This window comes from Cryptomeria japonica, chromosome 4 (assembly GCF_030272615.1).
Source record: "Cryptomeria japonica chromosome 4, Sugi_1.0, whole genome shotgun sequence".
Lineage (NCBI taxonomy): Eukaryota > Viridiplantae > Streptophyta > Pinopsida > Cupressales > Cupressaceae > Cryptomeria > Cryptomeria japonica.
The window spans coordinates 501,157,707-501,177,454 of record NC_081408.1 but is presented as its reverse complement, the minus strand read 5'-3'; the positions used below and the strand labels follow the sequence as shown (position 1 = coordinate 501,177,454).

General features: G+C 33.2%; 1 protein-coding gene across 1 annotated transcript; it reads right to left on the bottom strand.

The window, feature by feature from the left end:
- Positions 1–8,174: 8,174 nt before the first annotated feature.
- Positions 8,175–10,611, bottom strand: LOC131060355 (cytokinin hydroxylase). The gene is made up of 5 exons (XM_057993533.2): positions 10,199–10,611; positions 9,887–10,116; positions 9,476–9,729; positions 8,999–9,365; positions 8,175–8,910 (listed from the first exon to the last, which is right to left on the bottom strand). The coding sequence occupies exons 1-5, from the start codon at positions 10,482–10,484 to the stop codon at positions 8,461–8,463; spliced, it is 1,587 nt and encodes a 528-aa protein (XP_057849516.2). The 5' UTR covers positions 10,485–10,611; the 3' UTR covers positions 8,175–8,460.
- Positions 10,612–19,748: the final 9,137 nt, after the last annotated feature.

The window sequence follows — 19,748 nt, the reverse complement described above, 5'->3', positions numbered from 1 at the left end:
ACAAATGGAAAAGTTGCACATGGACGTGATGGACATCACGCAGAGGATTGAGAACCTAGGCCATGTGCTTGAATTGCAGGCTATCATGGACGATGTAAACAAGCTTAAGAGTAAGATGGAGGCCTGGGAAGCCCAAATTGCGGGCCTTAATAAATTTCATTTGCAGGTGTTACACAACTCGACGCTCACCCTCTCTCTATTGAGGGAATGTACTGTGGACACAAAGGAGGATAAGTAGGAGGCTAGGGACATGTACAAGTTCTTGTCCAATTAATGGAACAATGCCATTGATGCCACTGGGGTGTGAAAGGCACCCCTGTAGTTTGTTTTTGGTTTTTTTGTTGTTTTTATTTTTATTTTTAAGACTTGGTCTCTTTTTGTTGTTAGTTGTTGTTAATGTTGTTATAGTGTTGTTTTTGCACTGTGGTCTTGTTAATAGTTATGCTATGTAAAGGGTCAGTGCCCTTGTTCTCACTATTTTTTAAATAAAAAATACTAAGTAATTGAATAAGCCTATAAATGTTAGATTTTTAGATTTAACAAATAAATGTTTTGTTGAAAGGTGTATTATATATTATTGTTAGTCAATGTAATAATTATATTATAAGAGATTAGGAACTAAATTTTATAGTGTCTAGATTAAAGGTGTTATAAGTATCATTGATCATCATTTTTTACGATATTAAATTTGGATTCAATAGTGCTTAAAACAATCAAGTAGGACTTACTATCAAGTGGGTGGGATCTATGAGTTATCTTGATTAAAGCTATAGAAGAATTGATGTTATCTTATCATGACAAATAATTAATTGAAACTTTGCAGAAAAAGACAAAACATCACTTCGTTGGCAAAAGTTGAATAATATATGTAGACTTTTGAATAGAGAAAATTACCGTTTCTAGAAGGCATCAACGCTAAGTAAATGAATAAGCCTATAACATTCATAGTTGTGTTAGACTCTAGATTTAACAAATAAATGTTTTGTTGAAAGGGGTATTATATATTTTTGTTAGTCAATGTAACAATTATATTATAAGAAATTAGGGACTAAATTTTATAGTGTCTAGACTAAAGTTGTTGTAGGCATTATTGATCATTATTTTTTACGACCTTAATTTTGGATTCAATAGTGCTTAAAGGAATCGAATACGACTTACTATCAAGTGGGTGGGGTCTATGAGTTATCTTGATTATAGTAAGACCTTGAGTATTGATTCAACAATATCTGAACAAAATCAAATACATAGCAAGTTAAATGTAAAATGTGTATGCATTTGTCCTTGTATATATAGACGCTAATGTGATAATTACCATTTATGTTTAGTTATAAATTTTTTAATTAAAATATGGTTGATTTCATCTCAATTTATAAATGACCAAGGGGTTTGCCCTTTTATACAATACCCTAGCATCCAAAATCAAATTTTGTATGCATTAGTTAGAGAGTAAGGCTAAGTTGGGATGAAGTTGGCTTGAGACTATGATAAAATTTATTTTCGGAAAGGATTGGGAATGATAAGGTTACGGTTTGGGTCTAGTTCATTAGAAATGAGGATTTAGCTTCAATTCAAGGCCAAGACGATTACTAACAGTTGTGCAAAAAATTGTAGTTTAAATACTACACTTTTGTGCTTGAGACAAAAGTCAAAGTTTTTGGAGAGATTAGGAGCTCATCATAAAGTTGGCCAAACTTAAAGGATCGAACTAGGAAACTATCCAACCACACATGAGAATGTTGCAACTTGAGCAAAAGAGAAGAATGGAAATCGAGAAGCAAAGCTTGAGATGAACCTGCAATTAATTGCTATGAATTGATGACCAAATGATATGATATATGAACAATATTAAATGATTGTGTCATGTGACAACTAAGCTATCCTAAGTAAACTTAACATGTGGGAATAGGTGCTAACCAAGAGCTAGCTAGTAAATATCCTTATTCACACCAACACAAGAAGCTAAAAAATCAATGGGGATAAGTGTTAGGGATTTACTTTTCACCTCTACATTTTTTCTTATCTTTAACTTGCATGTGAACTCCAATGAATTGTGCATGTTAAAACAAAAATGTAGCTATCATGATATAAATAAAAATGTTGTCTCTATTAGGAATACTAATAGTTATTTTAATTAAATATTTTTAAGTTTAGATCATTGGTTATTTGGTAGTAAAGGTAAGTGTTAGTTGTAGAAGTTGTTGATTGTTGTTATCAAAAAGATTTCTAGCATTAAAATTAAATCATGGCAACTAGTGTTTTTTAATCTTTGATATGCATTCATTTTTAATATAAATCTTAGTTTCTATATTGAACCACTTAGGACAACTTCCAAGAATAATCATGTCAAAATTCACTCATGCTCCATCATGAAAAATGCATTTAGCTTGCAATGAATGTTGACCAATTCAACTCTGAATGTTTCTAAGATGGAGCTTAACAACCTCCTAAATGACATGAAGCAAGATATCATCAATCACATGGTACCTCAATCAGACACCCTACATGCAAAGAATAACCATGAAGAAGAAATGCCATAATTAGCTGAATACTAATTCCATTATCATTTGAAGAAGCTAGACTATAAATGTAAGAGGGTGGAAACTATTGTTAAAGATTCGCATGAATGGATGGAGTTTAAAATACTCTAGAGAGAATGAAAAACGTGGTTAGATATTTCATCTGGCATAACGTAAGCCATGGAAACAAAGACAAGGTACTACTTAGTATCTTTTATATTAAAATGCTTCATTTCAAAATTCATTTAGAAATATTCCTTCTTAGTAAAATCAACCCTCTCAAGCCTAGTCAAACTATATATCACTTGAATGTTTCGTGTATTGTCTAGCTTTTATAAATGCAATTAAAAAATCAATTTGAAGGTTTTCTACTCCTTTTATGGAAATTGGTGTCATGGAAGATAAGTAGTTTACTCTACAACAAGAAGTTATGGTTCTTTATCCTTACTATCCTTGTATGAGGATCTCTTAGGAGATTGGGTGGAAAGGTTCCTAGTTTTCCCATAGAAATGCTGGTAAAATCTAGGTTGTCTCTAGACTTTCTCAAATCATATTCCTAAGGGTAGTTAACGAAGAATACTTAGATTCTCTATATTTAATTAGAGGGGATACATCCCAAGTTCCATGTGATGAGGCCTATTAGATCTACAAAAAACACTCATGCTCCACCATGAAAAATAAATAAATCTTGCAATCAATGATGACCAAGACAACTATAAATATTTATTTAAGATGTAGCTTAACAACCTCCTAAATGACATGAAGCAAGATATCATCAATCACATGGTACCTCAATTACATACCCTACATGCAAACAAGAAGCAAGGAGAAAAAATGGCATAATTAGGTAAGTACTTCTTCCATTATCATTGCAAGAAGCTAGACTATAAATGTAAGAGGGTAGAAAATATTGTTAAACATTGGCATAAATGGATAGAGTTTAAAATACTAGAGAATAAAGAACATGGTTAGATATTTTATCTGGCATAATGTAAACAATGGAAACAAAGACAATGCACTACTTAATATCTCTTTTATTAAAATGCTTCATTTCAAGATTTATTTACAAATATTCCTCCTTGGTAAAATAAACCCTCTCAAGCCTAGTCAAACTACACATCACTTGAATGTTTCTTATATTGTTTAGCTTTTTATAAATGCAATTAAAAAATTAATTTGAGGGTTGTCTACACCTCCTCCTACGACAATTGGTGCCATGGAAGATAAGTAGTTTACTTTACAACAAGAAGTTATGGTGTTTTATCCTTTATATCCTTATATGGGGAATGTCGTTCTAGGATTGATGGTCACACATACTAAGGGTCATTTAAAAGTCACTAGCAACCACACTATTCCTATATTATGTAAAAAGTGTTGGACATATCCAAGAAATAAATAAAGATTATCACTATTGTCTACTTGTCAATGCTAGACCTAAGCAACAAGTAGTGGAGGAGATTGTAGATTGTCCCATATTGGTTTACTAAGCTATAGGAGTTTGGTCAATAAATAAATAAACATATATCTAGCAATTAAATAGAAGGGATTATGTATTTTTATATAGGAAGAAGAATGGAGAATTTATGTTGACATTGTTTTAGAATCATTTGTCAAAGTACAACAATTTAATTTTTGAGTTCCATTGACAGACAATATTGTATCAAAATTGTGTGTTGTTCAATCCCAAGCCCCTTGAATTTGATCTCAAGGCACTTGAATATGATATGAGGCATGGATTTGGATTGCAACCCAAGAAAATAATCTAACAAAAATTTGCACTAGTAAACCATTTTTCCTTTCTTTTTGATATTTGAAGTTGTTGTAATGGCTACAATATTAATAAACAAGTTGTTGTAATGGCTACAACATTAATAACCACCTTAAGGAGATTGTTCGGATCAATAGGATCAACTTCTCTTAGGTCAACTTTACAACTTTGAGTAAAACATGCACATATAATGTACACAAATATGTGAGTGACACAAATACACATGTTATAGGTTCTTTGTCCTTTTCTCTTAGAAAAATGATGTATGTGCTCCATTGATTTTTTCATGTTTGACGAGGGATTTTCCTTTATATATTAATGGTATATTGAATGAATTAAATACAAAGGCATGGCAACAATTTTGTACAAATATGTTTTAAACCAACTCACAATAGCTAGTGAAATAGGATAGAAAAAATAAAAATTGAATTAAGAATTTAAATTCAATGTTCATTCTTGTCCGTCATAGGATTGATCCCAATAAAGTGCAAAAAATGAATATGTAAAGTGGAATGGTAAATCTTGAGACAAAGTATATATATTAAGATAGGTATAAATTGGATGTAAAAAACAAGAAAAAATGACTAATGTCTAAAAACAAAAATAATTTTAAAAAAATAGAAAGAGATAAAAATTGACACATAAAACAAACCTAACACAAAAAAATACTATTTATCGACATGAAATTATATTAACTACATTAACACAAAACTAAATTAAAAAAACAAAAATATATACATTAAAAAAACGAATTGATGGTAAATAGAAAGTTCTAAAAGTTAATATCGATCCATTCAAATGTACTAGTGTGAATCTAAAAGAAAAATCAACGTTCAGAATCGAGGACTGAAAGAGTCTATACGGACTTTGAAAAGCAAGACAAAAAGACAGAAATGTTTGGCGTCAAACACGAGCGAGTGGTTCAAAGACGGTAGGCGAGGAATGAGGATTTGATAGAATCTCCATTACATTCAATTTTTTTTCTTATATTCAATTATTATAATGTAGCATTGAATCAATGACATAGATTTGACTAAAAAGTATATTTCTTATTTTACCAATCTCATAAACAATATTTATAGACACCCTTCTCTCAAAAGTTAGATTAGAATTAGAAAAAATCATATTCATAATAATACATAAGATTTAGATCATCTTATGTTAATATCAATTTTATAGTTATAAAAGTGAAGAAACGAGCAGAAAAAATTCAATGCTCAATCTCAATGTGATCGTTTGATAAACCCTAATTTTCTAACACAATAAATAATTAACATAAAATATTTAGGAAAATAAGCCTACATCAAGAATCCTACATTCATGAGGTAAAGAAAATAATATTAGAATTAATAAATTTTGATACTTCTTCTTGAGTGAACTTAGGAGATGTTGGGACAAGTTTTTTATTGAAAAACATAAAAAGACGATTTTACGTACGCTGGATCTTTCTTCTTGGGAGGAAAAAATAGTGAAGATGTAAGAGAAATATTACTAGTAGGTGTGGTGGCTATAATTTATAAAGGGGTTGACAAACTTGTTGTGGAAGTAGATTTCTTGTTATCAATCAATGCATTGTATAAAGGCATTTGCTGCAATTGGAGTTTGCACCACTATGTCAAAGACATTCTAGTGTTAGGGTATAATTGTTCAAGAGTAAGCTTTTGGCTTTATAGACACATTTTGAATCCGTTATTAAATTTTTTGGCTAACTTTGGCATTGATCAAGAACTTCTTACTATATTCGACGACTAGTTCTCTAATTCTACAAGCAACCTCAAATGCTATCATTCCATCATTTAAATTGTGATTTCGTTAGGAGCATGTATAGTTGATTCTAATTTTATGTATTAATATTTTGTGGCAAAGGCTTTAATGTATACTTTTGGTGTGCTTGGCCAGTGCATTTTAGGATTATTCATTAATCTAACTTGTATGGACCTTCTATTCATTTTGATGAACATGTTTATTATGATTATTTTCTCTTGTTAGATTTTGTTTGAAAGGTGGTTGAACTCTGTGTATTCTTCATTTTTTCACTCTCTTTTCATGGCTCGTAAAAAGAATGTGTAGCTTAGTAGAGATCCTTAATGTAAAGGTGTGGTTTTAGGTAGTGAATTAACCTCAATTTTTATTTCCAAAATCCTAAAAATTTAAGTTTTGTTAAGGCTATTCTAAGGGGCTTTAGTATTGATATGTGGGGCTAAATATGTTTTGAAGCCAATTTTTTTAAGAATATTTCATTTCTAATTTGATGCTTGGGGTCTCAAATATTTCTCTTGTGGTCTAGCTTTTGCAGATGCTTTTGAGAAATCAGTTTGATGATTGTTTACCACCCCTCCTATTGTAAATGGTTTTATGGAAGATAAGTTGTTTTTTTTACAACAAGAAGTTATTACTCTTTATTATTAATATTGTGACATGGGGAATTCCATGTTAGGGTTGATGGTCATACATATTAAGGGTCATCAAAAAGTCACTAGCAACCACATTATTGGAATAAAAATTATTTCCTTTACAACAAGAAGTTATTATGCTTTATTCTTACTATCTTGATAGGGGGAATGCCATTCTAGATTTGATGGTCACACATATTAAGGGTCATCTAAAAGTCGCTTGCAACCACATTATTGGAAGAGAAGTTCTTTCCTTTACAACAAGAAGTTATTATGCTTTACTCTTACTATCTTGACATGGGGAATGCCATGGTAGGTTTGATGATCAAACATATTGAGGGTCATATAAAAGTTGCTAGCAATCACATTATTGAAAGATAAATTCTTTCCTTAACAACAAGCAGTTATTATGCACTTTATTCTTACTATCCTGAAAAGGGGGATACCATGCTAATTTTGATGGTCACACATATTAAGGGTCATCTAAAAGTCATTAGCAAACCACGTTATTATTATATTATGTAAAAAAGTGTTGCATCTACCCAAGAAATGAATATTATCCTAGTTAAAGATATTGAATTTCCATAGTTCATGATGAATATTATGCTAACTTTCTGGATTCAACTGTGTATATATTGTTTGCATCCAGTTCAACAAAATATACACAGCTGAATCCAGAAACTTGACATAATATTATCCTAGTTTCTACATCTCAATGCTAGACCTATTTTCTAGGCATATATAACAACTAGTGGAGGAGATAGTAGATTTCAATGTTGTACTTAGCTATAGGAGTTAGGTCAATAGATGAATAAAAATTAATGCAATAATTAACTAGAAGGTGTTATGTACTTAACTATAGGAACAATGATGATGAATTTTTGTTAACATCATGCTAGAATCATTTGTCGAGGCACAAAAATTTATTTCTCATTTCCATGAATGTGGTAGAATAACTATTATCCAAAAAAAAAAAATCATGGTTCAATTTGACATCAAGCCTTGCATAAATATGATATGTAGCATGGACTTGAAGTATACCCCATAGAAAAAATATAATAGAAAGTTGCAATAATAAAATAGTTTGCCCTTGTTTTTTATATTTTAAATTCTTATAATGACTATAGTGTTTATAAAAATGAAGCATTCTCTATTGATGTTTTCTTGTTTGCCAAGGTATTTTCCATATAAATTAATGGTAAATTGAATGCTTTTAAAATCAACTCATAATAGCTAGTAAAATAGAGTAGAACAATTAAAAATAGAATTAATAATTTAAATTTAATGTTCATTCTTATGCATCATATGATTGATCTTGGAGGGTTTCAATGAACACGAATTGTTTATGAATTTTTTTTGACAAATGATAAATTTGTAAAAATAAATACAACTCAAATAAATTAAAGTAAATAAAAATTAAAGTATTAATCAAACCTTAAACAAAAATATACTATTTAGCAATCTAAAATTACATTACAAACATTATATTAAATTAAACAAAATACAATAATAAATAAGATTAATTTAATGTAAATAAATATACAATTGTAAGGGCCAACATGAAAAAGGTATTCTACCGATACCAATAAAAATAGTTGCGTAAAATTGTAAGATTCAACATGATCCATTCAAATATACTATAATGTAAATGTAAAAGAAAAATCAGCGGTGGACTCGAGTCAAGGATTGAAAAGTCTTTAGAGATAGTTGAAAAGCAAGGCCAAAAAGAGAAAAATGTTTGGCGTAAAACACGAGTGAGGGGTTGAAGATGAGATAGAATCCACTAATCTCCTCCACTGCATTCGATTTTTTCCACCATGATCGGGATCCCGTGCTGAGGATTGAGAGTGACGAAAGCCACAGGTGCATGCCTGTATTTACTGCTCATACTAAATCTGAACTTCTTCACCATCATAGCCATAACAACCTTCGCTTCTAGCATCGCAAAGTTCTGCCCTATGCACACTCTCGGCCCACTAGAAAATGGCATGAACGCATACGGATGATTGTTTGTAGCTTTGCTCAATCCATCTCTGAAACGTTCTGGCCTGAACTCATTTGCATCACTTCCCCAGTATCTGGGATCTCTGTGCATTGATATTATGTCTACCACAACATTTACACCCTCGGGAATTATAAAATCATCTCTTAGTTTTAAGTCTTTGAATACCTGCCTGACGATCCCTGCTCCAGGTGGGTACAATCTCAGTGTCTCGTTCAGTATCATCCCAATCTGTCAAAAACCAAATTTGCTAAATCGATTCAGACATGATTCTCTTGGGAGGGTTTCCTAACAATAAAAAAATGTTCATCATACTTACAATTTTGAGCTTTCCTAAAGAATCCATGGTGGGATTGCTATTTCCACATACTGCAATGGCTTCTTCATGGGCTTTTTGTTGCCAATCCTGGTGGATTGCCAGTAGTAGTATTGCCCATGATAGCAGAACACTGGTGGTTTCTCTTCCTGCCAAGAAAAAAGTTTTGCACTCATCCATCACTTGCTGTGTTGTGTAGCTGAAATTCTTGTCATCTGAAGAAACATTCTCTATTTCTGAGAGCATCAACCCAAGAAGATCATCCCCATATGATCCACTCTCTTTTCTTTTCTTTATCATGTGTTTCAAGTTGTTTTCCAATCTTCTGGTCCGCTTCCAAGCCTCCAGATTTGAGGGCATGGGGATATAACTTTTGGGGAAAACAGAGCAATGAATTCAATTCAGTTTCGCAATATTCAAAACAAACAAGATCTCAGTTTTTTCTTTCAAAAGAGAAACAATTAGGTAATCATGTCATACCTGGTACCTGGCAGCCATAGATAACGAATATTTCGGATCATTAACTCCTCTAACCTTCTGATATCATCATATATTTCTTTCCCCCCTCTGTCGTAGTCCATTGCAAATTCCACCCTCATAAAAATTGCTGCAGTAAGTCTATCCATAAAATCAGTTAGCTCTAATTCACAAGGCTTCTCTGCAGCTTCATTTATAATCTCATTCCACTCGTTTACAAATTGATCTGTACACATGGACATGATGTCAACAGAGGCCTGAAAAGTGCACGCAACAATTCTCAATAGTAAGCTAAGATTCAAAAGCCCACAAAAATCACTCTGTAAAGTATGTTCAGAAATGATATATGAAAGTAAAGAGAATGAAGTGAAGGAGAGGTTTATAGAGGAATGAGAGTAAGAATGTAATGAAAACCTTAAGTTTATCAGTATGAAAAGCAGGGGCCACAATTTTACGCTGTTGAGACCACTTTTCGCCATTGACAGTGATGAGTCCCTCGCCAAACGCCACAGAAAGCATCTTCCTAACCATTGGGGACCTTCCACAGTCAGGAGAGAGCTTGGAAGAAAGAAGTTGCTTGATAAGCTCTGCATCCTGTAGAAAAATTCTGGGTTCATAACCAAACCATAGAATGAATTTTTCCCCTGCACAACCATTAATTCAGACATAAGAACACAAAGCCAAAATCATTTTGAACACAAAACAGAACTTGTGTGAGAAAGAGACCATATGTCTGTCTCCACTTCAATAAATAAGGGAAAACTCTGTATGCGTAGTCATGGCTTATGGAAGGCATATCCGTGAGCAGCTGGTGCTGCACCGTATCTGCAATGTCTAGAAGATTGCCAATCATGAAACGAGGAGGAGGACCTTTGAAGCCCTGTTTTTTCAGAGCTCTGTAAATCATCCATGGCCTCCATAAGTAGTTTATCAGAAACTGTATCAAGAATGGGCATACCCCGATCAAAATTATGACTAAGAAAGAATTTAAAGCTTCCTTTAATAGATCCATGAAGCCCACGGCAATGAGAATCCAGTTATAAAACAAATCATGAACTTTGATATCCTTTTAGAGCCGATCAAATGCGCATGAGCATCATTGCCGACCGTCCGTACCTTACATTCCTATCTTGACAGAGAAAAATTTCAGTAGAAAAGACAAAAGATCAATGCGTTCACACATGGGCTTAATAGTTTTCTACTTACTCTTAATGGCTATCAAATTTGATTGATCATCCCAATGAATCAAAATAATGTTAGAAATTAAGTACAAAATTAAAAAACCTTCTAAATTTTTTGATTAAAAGGACATATTTTTGACGAGACATTTTAGTTTGTCTTTTCTCTTTAAATTTTTTTCAAAAATTATTGATAAAGAAGTATTGTTCATGCGAAAGTGTTTTAAATAATTTTATATAAGAATTCTATTTTACACAAATAGAATAAAGATATTTTAATTTTTTTTTAAATAGATAAGAATGTCTACAAGGAGGAATAAAAAAAATTGTAATAGGTTGTTATTGATTGCATGTAAGGTCTTTAGGCAATAATATCGTAACATAATTTAACTAGTTAATCAATTAAAAGTTAATTTTTTTTTATGTTCAAGAAATTTTGTCTTTAGATACAAATTTTATAACTAAAAATATTTCCAAATAAATGAATTATTGTCAATCTTATTGGCTAAAAACTTGCCTCTTATGAGTGATTAAATAGGAATTGCCAACTATTGGAAATATTGCATTCTAGGATGCATATAATAATTATTTGGCATGTTTGTTAAATAGGTTATATAATAGGTGGTACCAATTGAGTTGTTAAAACAACTCAATATAATTAGAGAGGTTGTTTAGGAAATTTCCTATAAAATAGGATTAATGGATTTATGAAATTTTATTTAGAACAAGAATGGATTATTTTGTATTTTATTATCTAGCTTCTTTTCCTTCATATTTTCTGATTGGCTAAAAACTTACATCTTATGAGTGATTAAATAGGAATTGCCAAAAATATCCAAGAAATTCCTAAATATATTGTTACCATAAAAAAAAGTTTCAAAACTATTCAAGATAATCATGTTAAAAATATTCTAAAACTTTAAAAACATGTATATTCTGTTTTTTCAAAAATATTCTAAATTAATATGTATTTTATAACAAATATTATTAAATAACATATATTAATATTAAAGGTTCTTGGCGATGTGGTGGGTGAAGAAGGCATTCGTAGGGAGTTGTTTAAGCTCCTAGCTAAGGACTAGAACATTGCTCTATTGCAAGCGAGTCATGGTGTTAAAAAATCTAGCAATGTCTAGTGGTTTAGGGGACTTTCTTTTTGTTGTTATTTATGTTTACAAAAGCTTGACTCCTTTGATAAACTATATAGGTTACTATGGAAGGTTTCTTTATTAACCGATGCCCTAGACATTGGTTTCTTTCCAAATGGTTATGGTTATTACTGTTGAACTATTGTGACTTTGCTTTACTAGTGTGATGTAATTTTGTTGTTTAATTTTGGATGCCTTTGAGTTATGGTTGTTATAGGGACAACACCCTTGTTAGGCTAATTATAATATCATAAACATATATTAATATTAATATTTTTTACTCTTCACTAATAATTTGAATTTGAAATGTCATGTTCAATTATATATTAGATGTTAATTTCATATATTATATAATATATTATTAAAAATATTAAATTATTAAGAATTACAAAAATAATAATATAATATGATAGCTTGCTATATAATGTATTATTAAATAATATGTTAAAAACACAAAGTCTAACATTATACTATATAGATGTTATTGTAAGGAGATGTAATGTAGCTTTTTAATTTATAATATTTTTTAATTGGTAAACTATGGACTTGAGGTCTGATGCAGAGCGTCCTCACCAAAACCACATTAGGGAGATTTCTTTCTCCCAACTTACCTAACCAATAGGTACTAAGTCTTCCATAACTTCACAAATCCACTCACAAGGCTACAATAGCTCAAAAATCACCCAAGCTTCTCAATCCCTTATCCAACCACTCAAACACATTCCTCCATGCATACTCAACTCTCTTTTAGAACCCCAAACCATTCTCCATAGCATTTAAACACCTTAGTCTCCTTTGTACTCACACAACCAAGGCTGCCCCAGCTAGGACTTCCACTTTCCACTAGTTCCCAACTTCACAATTTGCCACAAGTATTCCTCAAAAACACACAACTCCCTTGTCAATCCTAAAAGGATTATCAACATGTTCACTTTGGATTCTCTCTACCCACCCAACCTCCAAAAATGACAAAACGATGTTTATTTCAAGGACTCACTGTTTTTAGGACAGTCAACAACATGTTTAGGATAGTCATATATTAAGGTTTATTTTCCACTTCTCAATGCCTTCAAAGGCTTCTAAAGACTCAATAGGGTCTCCCCAAACACTCACCAACTCCAACTACAAAACCAACCATCATTCAAACTCATAAACACAAGTTCTTGTTAAATTGTCAAATTAGGATAACCACTAGCAATTTTAAGATAGTCAATAAGTTTGTGCATTTGGATTGTTTTCCCAACTTGACAACCCTTGTTCCACATCAAGGGAACCCTAACACACTCTCCACAACCCTCACTTGACCTTCCAACCTGTCTCACAATGTACTTTGTCCAACCAAAACTCCTCCAACACATTGTTGTCCTAGACTGAGACACAATTTCACTCAATTTTCTCTTTGTTTGCACGCACCAAAATCATGTATGAATCCCTGCAACAAAAAGGAAACTAAAATACATATATTTTCCCTCCATTCCATAAATTTTTGGCCCTTGATCACATGGAATGGAGGCTATTTACATTTTATAATGTCTTAGCAAACCCTGGGGCAGGGTTTTGACTGTTTTTACAAAAATTAAGAGAAATCCCTCAAAACTTGATGAAATGAAATGAAACAAAAATAAGAATAATCACTATTAACCCCTCTATCATTGCCAAATTCTTTAGAATGCAGATATATGAGTTTTGAAGTAAAACACTTGTTTTTCAGACTGTCACGTTTGAGAAATGCAAGAAGGTACAGAAAATTCATAACTTTATTGATATTTTTCTTATTACATCCACCAACCACCATCTCCAAACGTGCACAAGGATTTTATAATCAGGGAAAACTTTAAGAAACCCCCCCCACTTGGACCAGGTGTAAAAACCTAGCGAAAGCTGTATAATTCCCGAGGAAAATTTTAATTTTACTAGCGAATTTTTGCGGTTTACGGAGAAAAAAATTAATCTCCATTGGCGAATTAGCCGTGATCGCTCAAAGTTTGTGAAAAATCCTAGCGAATTGTAATATTTTTAAAACCAAAAAAATATTTGCATGGCGAATTGTAATGTTTTTAAAACCAGAAAAATATTTGCATTGGCAATTTCAATCTATTTTCAAACCATTAAAAAAAATATTGGCGATTTCAACCTATTTTCAAACCATAAAAATAAAATATTGGCGATTTCAACCTATTTTCAAACCATAAAAAAAATATATTGGCAATTTCAAGATATTTTCAAACCATAAAAAAAAATATTGGCGATTTCAAGATATTAAGTCATTAAAACACATGGCACACAGTCGTCAACTCTCTACCTGAAAGACTGCCCATTAGAAAATCTCACGACCTACCGACAAACCCTTACGACTCTATCTCCAACTCGCAAGCTAAAAATGCTAAGCCTTCATAACCTCAAGATCTAGCGACTAAGGGAAACTAAACTGCCACTCGCCAATTCTCGACCACAAAATGTTAAGTCCTCATCACCGCAACAACTTGGAGATAGTGGTAACTTTAACCCTTGTCGCGTACTCGCCAACATAGAATTGTTTATCTCTTAACCGCTAGCACTTCACTCGCAAGCTCACAGCTTGATTAGGTCTTCAAACATTTAACTTCGCGAGCTGGCGATAACCATAAAACTTAACCACAAACTATCTAGTCGCTAGCTCGCGACCTAAAAATGCTAACATAAACAAACATGAGAGCTAGAGACAACTGTATGAAATGAGATACTCCCTAACTCTCACGGCTATAATGTATGACATCAAACCAACTCGAGACCTCGCGACCAAAGCAATTTCATTAAGAATCTTCAGCTCGATGACATAAAACGCCAACACCTAAAAAGCTAGAGACCTCGCAATGTAAACCCAAACCAACTTGTCGCCAACTCGCGGCTTGATCATGTCTTCAGACATTTTACCTCGCGAGCTGGTGATAACCATAAAACTTAACCACAAACTATCTCGTCGCTAGCTCGCAACCTAAAAATGCTAACATTAAACAAATATGAGATCTAGCGACAACTGTGGTGGCAAGCTAATATGGACGAGGAATTTTTAAGGCTTGGATGCCAACTCATTCCTGAGGGACTAGTTTGAAGGTTTCTCCCGAGTTGAGGTTGATTAGACAAGCAAGGACGACGGTTTCAGAGGCATAAAGCTTCTGAGTTAGAGATGGGAGATCACGGATTTCTCTGAGAAATCAGAGCTTAGGTTGCTTGTTGTCGGGGATTCTAAAGCAGAATTTGTCCAATCAAGGAGGAACAAAATCGTTCACAATAGATGAGCCTTAGAAGGATGTAGTGGATTTGACAGGCATGACTTCTAGAGTCTACAATCATGTTGAAAAACACCAATATGATGATTTTTTCACGTGAATGAGCATCACCAAATGAAGTGTTAAAAGGTTATAAATACAATGGAGTGGTGACTTAATTGGTCGAAGAGAAAAGAAACTTTTTTCATTTTCTTAGAGTGGTTTTTTCCTCAGAAAGGAAGATGATGTTTGAGCAGGATCGTGCATGGAGTTGTTGTGTGCTCTGTGATACCGGATGGGTGTTTTTTTGTTTTCTCCTATGTGAGCTTGTTTAATGTCAGAGGGGTTGTGAACGTGAGAAGGATTGCCAGAGGGGGTGTGAAAGAATTTTCTTATCAAGAAAGGCCAAGCATGGCACATCCTCTGCTTCTACTCTGCCACAGGATGGCAGGGGGTTTGAAGAAGGAGCCCACAGAGGAATGAAAGAAGGATTTGTTTGGGTGGGGAGTGGTAGCCAGTCATCTTTGTGACAACATGGAAGTTGCAACCCCTCCCCAACATATTACATTTACCCTAAAGCTCCTCTTTCCACTTTCCCTGATCGTGGGCATGAAGGCTCAAGCTCCTCTTTCCATTTTTTGTGTTCCTGGGCATGAAGACTTCCTCCTCTATTTGGAAATGATCTGTTGGACAAAATGTAACATCTCACATTCCATCTAAAGGCATCAAGGTGATAATGGCATGGCTCAAGTAGTTTTGCAAGTTATATAATCATTGGGGTTCCTTTTCTGGTTCCAGTAGTGATTCTAGACTGTAGGTGAAGGGAGCAAGTTCTATAGTCATTTACTAAGAAAATGAAAAGCATTTAGTGTCAAGCTTTGTGCAGGTTCTTGAAGGAGTTATATATAAATTTATTTTGTGGCGGTCGACGGAAGTAGTAATTTTTTTCAATAGAAATTAAATTCTGATCTATTTCTCTCCGGTGTATAATTCTATCTCTTTCAAATGATCAGAATCATGAGTTTTAACTTTTTTCATTTGTTGCATTGTTATGGTGTATGTAATTTTTCATTTAATGCTTCCTATTATGCCTAGGAATGCAAAATTTCTGTTAGTTTGGAATCATATTAAGGATTCACCTCATTGTAATTGGTGGGCGGATTATAGCTATGAGTAAATGCCAACTTTATGGAGGGAAAACATGTACATGATAGTAATAGAAAACCTCCATATATATTACATAAACATCCATAGCATATAAAATCATAAGAGTATTAAGAATGAAAGTATCAAACACCACAATAGATAGGAATACAGCATAATTAGTAAAACATGCATGCAACTCAATTAAATGGAATATCTTTTGAGGATCCAATTCCATGATAGATGTTATAGACAAATCACAATTTCATAATCAAAGGCAAACAAGAAAACATATTCACCGCAATGAATCAACTATTATAATTGGAAGGTCACTTCACCAAGTCAACATCAAGACAATAGACCAATGCCTTATCCTAGGGCATAGAGTCACTTACAATTCAAAGACAACCTGATAATAAACTTCAATAAGATTAATTTGCAAATAAATAGGAATGAATATGCCATTACATACACAACCCAAATTCATACGTAAACTTAAAAACCCTTGACCATTCAATTCAGAGTGAAAACATAAATTCAACACAAATACAATTATGTGAAGATCTCAAACTGAAAATGATATTGATATTATATTCATAATGATATCAGAAAGTAAATTCAAAATGCGATTCAACTATGCACTTATCAAATTCTTGAACAGTTGAACTATTATAACTATATCAGAGTTTTCAACATCAATAAAGTGGCCAACTGGCCATCCCTCTATACCGATCAAAAAGAAAAAGTGGCCATCCCTCTCAAATTAATCTTGGAATCCTTTTATAAGATGAGGATTCAACAAGCTTAGAATTACTGTGAGGAATCTTGGGTAGCAACCTGATATTTCTTCTTTTGCTTTAGCATGGCTTGCCACCTGTCCACCTCTTTGTCTGTTGGCCAACTAAATGCCTTTACCTCTTCCAACTTTGCAACTGAATTTGTCCATCTAACATATGTAACTACCCTGGCCTCAACAATAAACTTTGCATGGTCAACCTCAACCTCGAATAGTGAATCAAGCATACCGTTAAGGAAATCAGCACCAACCTGTTCATCTATATGCTTGATTATTTCTTCTTCCTCCAGAATCAAATCAAATTCATTGGTCCAATCAGAAACTGATTTCAAATCTCCAATACTACCATAATTTGAAGGCACCAATTTACTATAACCTTCCCCAAATGTCTGCAATTTTTCATTTATAAGAACATCCTTCCCTGTGAAAAATGCATAAGCTGCATTCATTACCTCCACCATGTCTTTAGTGTCACTGATCTTGGGAGGGAACTCGTCACTATACATCATTGTAGTATCTAGCTTAACCATTAATCTGATTCTTCCTGACCAAACATTGATCAAAGGTCCAAGAAAAGCGACAACCTCAGAGGATGTTTTACTTGCCTCTTTCAAAGAAATGTGCAAATCATGCACTACCATCAATTTTCTTTTTAATACATTAATCCCATGTTTCAAAATTCCTGACACAATAGAGATAGCCTTGACATTTTGTTCATTTTCAAGCTTTTCAATTTTCTCTGTGTATTCCTCCTTTTTTGCTATCACATCAACTGGTATTTCTTGTACTTGTTCTGTAATCTGTATTGGAGGGGGCTCATTTGCAATTTTTTCTTTCAACTCCACTAACTCTTCCTCCAGAGCGCCCTTCTCCATCACTGTATCTTCATATTTTTTAGATAATGCAATCAATTGGCTATATGTTTATGTGTATCTTCTTGACAAATCCTCTGTTTTTGATAAATTCATGAAAGAAACTTGAGTAAAAAATGAGGCAATCTTCGTGTTAGTTGTGTTATGCAAATTCCAAATCATTATGTCAACTTTCTTTTCTACTTGGATATTTAGAAGGTGGGGATTTTGAGTGGAAGGGGCCAAAGACCAAGCAGCAAGTGTCTTTGACTTAGGATTAAATCCCGATCCTCTTATTACATCTCCAATTTCAAATTTAGTTTTAAACATTGGGTCCTCTTGCTTCCTAATCTGATCAATAATAAAAATAGACTAGATATCCCAGTTAGGAATCATAATCATACCAATACTCTTAATCAATTGTCTTCCCTATTCCACATATATTTGCTCCCTGTCAGGATCATATTCCTGTAGTGCCTTAGTGATCTCCTCTTTCTTTTCTACATTTCCTTCCTCTATGATCAGATTTTGTCTTAATTGATTTTGTTTCAACCTTGTCAAAAAACTTTTAAATTCATCTGACTTAATAAATTCATCATCTTTCATGAACTCATTTGACAACATCACACACTCATCAAAGCCTTGAGCAAGGGCTTCGTTTGTTGCTCCATGTTCTTCATTCTGCCCTACTTCTCTGAGATGTGTCCTTATTTTATGAAAGTAGTGTCCTTGTTCTGTAATAATTTCTCTAGCAGGGTCTCTCCTCACAATTGTACTGACCTCTTTGGTTTTTTGTTTCTTTGCAGGTGGCACTCGGGTAGATTGAACTTCATCCCCACTCTACATCATCAACAGACACACTAAGTGGCCTCTTGCCATGTGAAGAATGTCCATCTTGGGGGTCTTGCTGCTGAGCAACCACTTCTAGAATTTGAGGCATTTGTTCCATTAGAGTTTCATATAAACTCAACATTCTGTTAATCCTCTCCAGGTACGGGTTATCAAGGCAAAAACTTAAGAAACTAGGGTCAACAACCTTCAATTCTTCTTCAACTCTCATCAATTTTTTCCATTTTCTTCTCCTTTCTTGTACTTCCTCTTTTCTCGGCAATTTTTAACCGCATCTTCATCATCCAATGGTTCATGGTCCTTTATTGTGGCCCAAGGTGTCATTGTTGGCAATGCACGTTTAATAAATTGTTCAAGATCATAGAATCTAGACACAACATTAACCAACCTATATTGTTTAAGGAAATTGTTTACTTCATCAAAGGAACTCCTACCAATGGTAAAATCAGACACAACCCAAAGCCTAGGAAGAAGAGAACCCTTCCTGTGTTTGTCAAGGTATTCTTTTTCAAATAGGGTCAATTGCCAAATAAACTCCATAAAAGAAATCTTAATTGGAAAAAAAATTGCTAAAATATGGGGAGGCTAAGGACACCCATAGACTCTGATCACAATAAAGTTATCAAAAAAGAAAAAGTCCCCCCATTCATGTGAAATAAAATAGTTTGGAACATACTGGTAAGGTCTCAAAACTCTCCTAACATTAATTGACAATTGTTCCCTATTTATTCCTAGCATTTCCATAATTGGCAAAATAATCCAATTTCCAAAGAAAAGGAAAGAAGATTGAGGAGAACTATTGTCCCAAACCTGGGTCCATCTTTGTATTGGCATTAAGACACCCAATTCTTCTTTGAAAACCTCCAATTCTTTATCCATGAACTCAACATTATAGAACAAGATTAAATGCATCAACAATGAATTATGCTTGAATGTAGGGTTGGGTGCACCACATTGAATTTCAACTAGAGCATTATGAATGTGTTCAACCACATAGCCCACATGATCGTAATATTTGTTAACATCTAGGTGTTGAATGTCCATAGCCATCATCAGTAATTCA

Coding starts and splice junctions, on each gene's coding strand:
- LOC131060355 (XM_057993533.2), bottom strand. CDS start 10,484: ATGGATCTATTAAAGGAAGCTTTAAATTCTTTCTTAGTCATAATTTTG. Junction 9,730..9,886: donor TTCATACTGATAAACTTAAG/GTTTTCATTACA, acceptor TGCACTTTTCAG/GCCTCTGTTGACATCATGTC. Junction 9,366..9,475: donor CTATGGCTGCCAGGTACCAG/GTATGACATGAT, acceptor TTTCCCCAAAAG/TTATATCCCCATGCCCTCAA.